Genomic DNA, 9,112 nt, shown 5'->3' with positions numbered 1-9,112 from the left:
AGAAAATGACATAAATGGTCCCTAAACTATCATAGTAGGTCTAAAATAGTCCCTAAACTATACACTTAACGGAAATAGTCCCTTAACTATCTACAATCTTGTCAAGTTTGGTCTGTATCTATTTTTTATAGACACCGTTTAACAAACTTAGTAATTCAGCTACTCTGATTTTCTTTTTCCCTCTTCTTTTCTTCATTGACGCTGCTATAGTAAAGAAAACCTTGTTAAGTTTGGTGTTTTTTTGTGCAGTTTGGGGTAGCTTGGTGATGTTTTTGGTGCAGTTTTTGTGTAGTTTGCCGCAGTTTCTGTGCAGTTTGCAGCTGATTTTTTGGTGCTAGAGTGCTTTTGGTGCAAACTTTTTGTAGTCTGATGTAGTAGTTTGGTATTGATATTTTAATGGTTTGATGTTGTTGTCTAGTGCTGTGTTATGTACAGTTTCATGCTGATTTTTTGGTGTTTTAGAGCTGCAATTTGATTCAATTCGAATAAAATAACGACCAACACACAATTACAGTAAGACAGTGAAGAAAAGAATTGGACAAAATAAAGTGAAGAAATAGTGAGATCATAGACCAAAGAAGTGGCAAAAAAAAGTCGGGAGATAAAGATTAAATTAGAATAACAAGTTTTTATTTATTTATAAAAAGTAGATATAGACCAAACTTGACAAGATTGTAGATAGTTGAAGGACTATATTCGTTAACTGTATAGTTAGAGGACTATTTTAGACCTACTATAATAGTTTAGGGACCATTTATGTCATTTACTCGAGATTTTTTAGTAGAAGAAGTGAGGATAGAAGGTTTGATTATTTTCTTTGAAATCAATGAAACAGGTGATGACACCATTATGCTTTCAAGTCTGGAACAACATCAAGAGCTAGTACAATATATAGTATCTTAGTTCTCATGTATTTATCAAGAGAGGTGGAGATATAATTTTTAACTTATAAGTTCTGAAATGTATTTTTTTTTATTTACTGAATCTGAATAAATTATTTGTACATACTCCCTCCGTTCGAATTTTGTTGTCAAATTTTGTCTTGACACACCTATTAAGAAAATAATGATTGATATACCGAGTTTATCATTTTACCCTTCTTAGTTATTGATAGGGTCCCAAATATATTTACTCATTTGATCATTTTTCAAAGATATTAACTCAATGTTAATAAATTGAGGGCATAATAGGAAAAAGAAAATTGTCCTTTCTTGATTTTGTCAAAAAAAATGACAAGTAAAAGTATAAATCAAATTAGAAAATATTTGATAAGTAAATCCGAATGGAAGGAATATTAAATATTTTTTTAAACATAAATATAAAGTTTGAGCAAAGTTAATGAATTCCATCCAACTCATGATTTGTATTGTGGCTCCACCCTCATATTTATTTGACTGATCGTATGGTTGGAGCTAATTAATTCCATGTAAATTGTAAATTAAAGAATGGTTAGTTTTGTTACGCAAGCCAGTATAAGTATGGAGTGTGGGTCTATTCTGTGATAATTTTGGTAGTAGACACATGTCTGTGAATGATTGGCTCCAAAAAAATTGTGAAAAAAAAAAAAAAAGAGTAAGAAGCAATATTGAGTAGAAAAAATAATTCGTAGACAATATTGTAAGAAAATTGTCTATGAAAAAAGATAGAAAATGTGACTAGATGAGGGTGCGTGAAATAAAAGAGTGTTAGTTATCTGAAATTTATAGTAGTTTTTGAAATTACCATGGGTATGTTTGGTCTGATGGGGAAATATTTGATTTTCTTACTTATTTTTTTGTATTGGATTAGTAAAAATAATAATTCATCTGTGCCTAATTACTCATCCATTTTACCTTTTTTAGTTGTCCATAATTACTTGTCAATTTTGACAAATCAAGAAAGGACAAAATTACCTATTATACCCTTAATTAATTACTTTGAAAAATGTAGAAATTTTTGAAAATCTTAAGTTTTTAATTCATCCACTTCATAATTAATAGGGGTAAAATGGTAAACTCATTATGTCAATAATTGCTTTTTTAACAGGTATGTCAATTCAAAAGTGGACAAGTAATCAGGGAGAGAGAAAGTATATTATTCAAATTTTCAGAAGTATTTAGACATAATCTGAATTCACGTGAATACATATGTTACATGATAAAGCGGCCTCCTTGCCCCTTGGTACAATAAACAACATAAAGCAAACAATTTAAACACAACACACATTGGAGATTTCATAAAACAACACAAATATCAAATACTTTATAATTAAAGATTTGTAATTGGACTAGCAAACTCAAGAAGCTCTGGATCTCTTTCAAATATAGCCATATGTAGTTCATCCAACATGACTATAGCTTCAACTCCACCTCCACTGTGGTTATCCAATAAAAAGAAGAACTTGTTAAAAGGCCCAGTTCCCATGCTCACTCTAATGGGCCTTCCCCAACCAAAGTCCACTTTATAAAGTGGGAACTTAAGCAAACTACTACAAAGATAACTATCAACTTCATTGCTTTGAAATGGTGTTTTCCCTTTATCAATTGATTTAACTACCTCTAAGATAATGGCACTTTCCTTAGCATGAAGATTCAATTTCCCCTTCCTCATTTCACCTACCAATTTTGGACAATTTACGTCTTTTTCGTTATTTATTTCCACTAAATAACCAGATAATATATTTCCACATGTATCATGTGACAAAGGTGGATTGAGCCTTTGGCGCATATTTGCAACTTGAAAGAAGGAAGATGGTTCAAATGAACCCGAGTTATTAACTCTTTTGGTAACTAAAGCACATTTGTAGAGAAGTGCGCTCACAACTTCAACGCGAGTAGGATTTTGAATTTCTGATTCATGCGCGATTTTAGCTTTCAGTGCATTTAGTTTATCAACGGGGAACATCAACCTTTTTCCTAAATATGTTGATTCTTCAGACTTGACAGCTGATACTACAGAAGAATCAGTAGATTGTGGGTAAATGGATTCTCCAACAAAATGAGGAGAAAGTGTTGCATTAATATCACGAGTCAAAATTCCCCAATCGTTGAAGAAATTGCTTGTGGTGCAACCATCTCCGATCTTGTGTGATAAGCATCCACCAATTGCTATTCCTCCGCAATCAAAATAGCTTACCTGATCAAAGTGTTACGAATATGGATTAGTGGCCTATAAGGATGACCAAATTAGCTAGCTCATGAATTCATGGTTCGTCCAATCCTTTTAAGTTGCAGTATATTAATGATCTGCTCATTTATTAACTTAGTTCATTTTGACTTAGACAATCTAGCTAGGATGATTTGGATAGTTCAAATTGATCCATTCGAAACTTTTCAAAATAATTTTAAAAATAACTTTTTTCCCTTGATATGTGTTATATAGTGATAATAAATAGAGAGAAAACTTTATTAGGTGATTGAATAAATGATTAAAACTATATAAGAGTTGGACATGCTGAGTATCTTTAGTTCATCTTGACTCAATTCATTTCGCTCAAGTAACCTTTTGATGAGTCATTTATTGACTTATCTCATTTTGACTTGTTCAAATTCAATTTAAGTAATTCCATGTGTATTTACTCATCACATTGTTTTACTTGTCAAATTTAGCTTACTCTGCTCATTTGAAACCACTAATAGGGAATACTATATGTAAGAATTTCATGGGGTACATCCTATTTGGACATTGATATTTAACTTGTAGCTACTTTCAAAAATACCTATTATGGAACAACTTCAGATATCTGGTGTTTGAAATTAAGATATCAAACAAAAATGTTTTGCAGTTACATATGGCTAAAACTCAGACATATTTGAAGTCATAGCAAAAATGAATGAACTTCAATTATATGTGCATAAACTTCAAGTAAAAGTAGCTGAACTTTAGTAAAAATGACTGAATTCAGCTATATATGTGGCTAAAGTTCAGGCAAAAATAGTTAAACTTCAACAGTATGTACATAAGCATTAAGTAAAAGTACATAAACTTTAGTAAACATGACTGAATTCAGTCATATATGGCTGAAGTTTAGGCAGAAATATTTAAACTTCATTCATATGTGCTAGAACTTCAATTGCATATGAAAATTCATATACTGCATATCTCAAATTCTTCTGAAGTGGATAGACTTGCAAACATTTACGTACTGTGAGTATGACTTAAATGATGATCCCTAAATTGAATATAGATGGTTAAACAAAACAAAAACCAAATTGATTCTCCTTACTTGAATTGTAGCTAAATTTCCTTCATGCATGTGGGCATAAGGTTGCTCAACAGGAAAAACAACACGTTCATCATTGGTGTATGATTGTCTAAAAAATTGAGACATGGGACAATGTATATGAACATGTGATAACTCAACTCCCATGTCATTACAATCAACATAATTGCCATCATCCTCATTCAATCTTCCAGCATAAGGATAATAAAATGAAAGAAGTTTTGAAAGTGATTTTTCAAGAATTTGAGACACGTGTGTGGGTTCATAATTACCAATTTTTGGGTAGAAAAATGCCATAGGAGTAGACATATGCATAACTTGATCAATAAATGAAAGTTTGTGAGATTTTTTAGTTGGAGGAGTGAGGATAGAAGGTTTGATTATTTTCTTGGAAATCAATGAAACAAGTGATGACGCCATTATGCTTTCAAGTCTTGAACAACATCAGAGCTACAATTTATAGCATTTTAGTTTTAAAGACGTATTCAAGATTTGGAGATGATGAGTGCTAGATCTAAGATATAAATTTGGCATTTAGGTTCTTATCACTAAAAATCATTAATTTAAAATTATAGGTTCAAAATTATTTTCTTATCGATCCAACCACTTGGAGAGGTGTTACCAATTTTAGAAAGGAAAATAAACAAGATAAATAAAATATTCAAATTTCTAATCTCACTTAGAGACTTGCACCCAATCATCATTGCACGTCATTATATGATACTTTGAGTGTAGGTTCACACATATATATATATTTAAATATATATTTTTTAAAATATAACACTACTATATATGGTTTCGGAATGAGGGCATGGATTCACGTGAACCTGGTGACCTCCTCCTGGATACGCTCCTTCTTAGTTCTCTTGTATCTGTCTAGAGAGAGAGGCAGAGTTAAATTTTTAATTTATAAGTTGTGAAATGTATTTTTTTTAATTTACTAAATGTTGAATAGATTATTTGTACATACCTCTTCTGTTCGGATTTAACTGTCAAATTTTGACTTGTTACACCTATTAAAATATAATAATTGATATACTGAGTTTACCATTTTACCCCTGTTAATCGATAGGGTCCCAAACATATTTACTAATTTCATTTTTCAAAGACATTAACTCAATGTTAATAAATTGATGGCACAATAGGAGGGAAATTGTTCTTTCTTGATTTGTCAAAAATAACAAGTAAAAGTAGAGATCAAATTATGAAATATTTGACAAAGTAAATCTGAACGGAGAGAATATTAAATAATTTTTTTCAACATAAATACAAAATTTGAGCAAAGTTAATGAATTTTGTGGAACTTGTAATTTGTATTGTGGCTCCACCTTTGTATATATTAATGGGTAATGCTAAATGGCCAGAAATTTTAAAAAAAACTATAATATCTTTTTTCTATTTTTTAGTTAAAAAGTATTAAAGTTAAAAGGGTAAAAATGTTTGAAAAGGTAATATAACATAGGTAAAATATCATTTTGGCGAATTTTTCCTAGAGTCTATTCCTATCTTGTTTTTGGAGCTAATTAATTCCATGAAAATTGTAAATTAAGAAAAAAATTTGAATTAAAGAATGGTTAGTTTTGTTACGCAAGCCATTAATCATTATAGGCTGTGGGTCTATTCTATGTGATAATTTCGGTAATAGACATGTGCCTTTGAATGATTGCTACTGCTGCAAGGCTTAAAGCCATTCACTTTTTACTTTTCTATCTTGGTATTTTATCCTGATCAATTTTTGAGTATTCAGTTAAAAACCATTTTGTGGTAAAGTTATAACATGCTAAATTTTGTTGGGATGTTTTAAATAAATAAAAAATTACAAAAAAAAAAAGAAAGAGTAAGAAGCAATATTAAGTAGAAAGAATAATTCATAGACAATATAACTAAGAAAATTGACTATGAAAAAAATTAGAAAATGTGACTAGGTGAGGTGCGTGAAATAAAAGAGTGTTATTTTTTTGAAGTTCATAGTAGTCTTTTTGAGATTACCAAGTGTATGTTTGGTACGAAGGGAAAATGTTTGATTTTCTTAATTCCTTTTTTGTATTGGATTAGAAAAAAAAATATTATTCCAATTTCCAGGAGTACTTAGATATAATCTAAGCAAATAGTATGACATCATACTAGAATTCCCACCCTTCAACACATATTTGAACCATGAGTCAGGGTCAGGATCAAATCTTGGGTTAAGGTTGAGGTCGAATCTTGAATCGGAAGTTTGATAGTAATTGAGCCCCGGGTTAGGATTGGAGATCAGAATTCGGGAGCTGGGTCTCGGGCTTGGGTCCAAAAGTTAGATCTTGGGTCAGGGTCGGGAACATAAGTTGGATTTCAAATCAAGGTAGGGAGTCGAGTCCTAATCCTGACTCGAGGGATCGATCCCAACCCAACTCGGGACTCGAGTTTGGATCCCAGCCCGGCTCAAGACTGGACTCTTGACCCTAACTTGGGACCCTCGATCCAAAGCAAAATGAGGAAGAGAGATATAAAGTGGATTTTAATTTGGTTGGGGAAGGCCCATTAAAATGAGCATGGTAACGATCGAAATATCCAAATAGTACAAAATAACATAAATACAACTATAGTGCCTCGATAAAAAATTATTGAATTCACGTGATACCTATGTTACATGGTAAAGCGGCTTCCTTGGTACAATAAACAACATAAAGCAAACAACTAAAAAACACAACACCTATTGGAGATTACATAAAACAACACAAAAATCAAATACTTTATAATTGAAGACTTGTAATTGGACTAGCAAACTCAAGAAGCTCTGAATCTCTTTCAAATATAGCCATATCTTGTTCATCCAACATGACTATAACTTCAACTCCACCTCCACTTTGGTTATCCAATAAATAAAATATAACGATCCGTTTGGTCGTTTTAAGTACTAGAGCTTTTTATTTCATAAAATACTTTCCGATAGATTCTAAATTGATATTTTGGACTATTTGTAACTATAATTATAGAATTAATGGATAGTTTTAATAATTTATTTAGTTGGTGGTTAAAGAAAATAACATTAAAATTAATAGTGGGTCACTTTTACTACTTTTATAATTAGTTAGGTATACAATTAGGGTAATAAAAGTTAAATCAAATGAAAGGAAGGTTATTATTATTTCTATCCCAATACAACTTATGTGCGAGAGAACTCAACTTTGATGTCGTCAGAATTTGATAAAAACTTCTCGAGGTAATGCATAATTAAGATGGGTTAATCAACTTTGATATTTATATGTTAAAATTGGGAATATTGGGTTCTAGGTGTTTTAATTGTGTTATATTTTGTTTTGGTTTTCCGTGGTTAATTAAGGTTACTGGTGCCTGGCGGTAGAACTCAACTTTAATTTTCAATTCTTTCTATAGTTATCTTATTATAAATTAAGTTTTGATATATTGAGATAGGTGTTTTATTTAAAAATATAAATAAAGGAAAAATGACTGAGTTTTGAAAAAATCGATTAAACTTATAGTTTAAGAGAAATCGAATTTCCCAAAGAACAGAGTCGCCACTTAATTTTTAGTAAAAAATCAAGAAAAAATATAAGATTTTTCAAAAGATTTAAACAGATAAAATCAATTGAAAATAACAGGGTTCGAAGTTCAATGTACATTCCGAGAAGGTGTTAGGCCCTCGGAATGCCCGCTAACTTGCGGTTGACCGGCGATTTGACTAAAAATAATTGACTAATTTTAAAATTTTAGCTAAGTAAAAGAACTTATCATGAATTTAACTAATTTTGAAATTTTAACTAAGTAAAATAATGCATTTAACTAATTATTTTTTGAAATTAACCAAGTACAAGAACTTATTCACTTTAACTAATTTTTTGAAAACTTTAACTAAGTAAAAGAACTTATTTACTTTAACTAATTTTTGAAAACTTTAACTAAATAAAAGAACTCATTTATTTATTACTATTATTTTTTTTTTTTATCAAGGGGAATAATTAAAAGAAACTTTTAAAGGGAAAACCTCAAGTGTTGACGGGACTAATAAAATGAAACTAAGCATGGAACATAAATATATAAAAGAAATCTAGTATTATTTATTATTATTATTATTGTTATTATTATTATTTATTTATTTATCTTAAAAGGGGAATAAACTAAAGAGTGTTTATACTAAAGGGAAGTAATTTCAAGTGACGAGACTAATAAGAAAAAAAAAGAGCTAAGTACGAAATAGTTTAATTCGGATATATATATATATAGATAAAAAAAAAAGAGAAATGGCTATCTTCGGGAATTTAATTAAATTCAACCATAAAAATAAATAAAACGTTAGTATCAACAAATAAATAAGAGCAAGGGAAAGAGTATTGAATTGGGGCCTTTGGCCCAAATTCCCCAAGTTTGTTGAACCTGTCCTATTCTAAAAAAATTCCGACATGATTTTGGACCCATTCGATCAAAATTCTGCTGTCGGGCCATTTTTTGGACCTTTTTTGGGCCCATTTTCGCTCCCAAGCATCTGTATACAGCAAAGGTATATCGATGTATACAAGCCATATTTTGATCCATTTTTGTGTATATCAGACTGTATACCGAGTGTATACAGTCTATATTGACCCCTGCAACCTGCCTTTTATTTTTTTTGAACCTGCATATCGGTGTTTTTTCCATGTATATCAACGTATACGGCTGTATACAGCCTGATCTTAGCTTTCCAAGCCAGTATTTTGCTTCTAATTTTTCAACAATAACCAGGGCTGACTCGGGACAACTCAACGATATGCAAGGGATGAGTCCAAATGGACTCGGACGGAGTTTCACATGCAAATAAAGAGAGAGAAGATTAGCATTCACACTTCAATAAATTCACAAGAATAACATCTATAGTGAAAATATAATAAGACATGGCTAAAACTATTTTCAGCATACACAAAGGGGAAATGGACC

At 30.7% G+C, this 9,112-nt stretch overlaps 1 protein-coding gene across 1 annotated transcript; it reads right to left on the bottom strand.

The window, feature by feature from the left end:
• Window positions 1-2,247: 2,247 nt before the first annotated feature.
• LOC125864209 (acyltransferase Pun1-like) lies at window positions 2,248-4,621 on the bottom strand. The gene is made up of 2 exons (XM_049544122.1): window positions 4,205-4,621; window positions 2,248-3,114 (listed from the first exon to the last, which is right to left on the bottom strand). The coding sequence occupies exons 1-2, from the start codon at window positions 4,619-4,621 to the stop codon at window positions 2,248-2,250; spliced, it is 1,284 nt and encodes a 427-aa protein (XP_049400079.1).
• Window positions 4,622-9,112: the final 4,491 nt, after the last annotated feature.

The sequence above is a fragment of the Solanum stenotomum genome, chromosome 5 (genome assembly GCF_019186545.1).
Source record: "Solanum stenotomum isolate F172 chromosome 5, ASM1918654v1, whole genome shotgun sequence".
Classification (NCBI taxonomy): domain Eukaryota; kingdom Viridiplantae; phylum Streptophyta; class Magnoliopsida; order Solanales; family Solanaceae; genus Solanum; species Solanum stenotomum.
The sequence above is the reverse complement of the archived record's forward strand: the minus strand, read 5'-3'. Positions and strand labels throughout refer to the sequence as shown.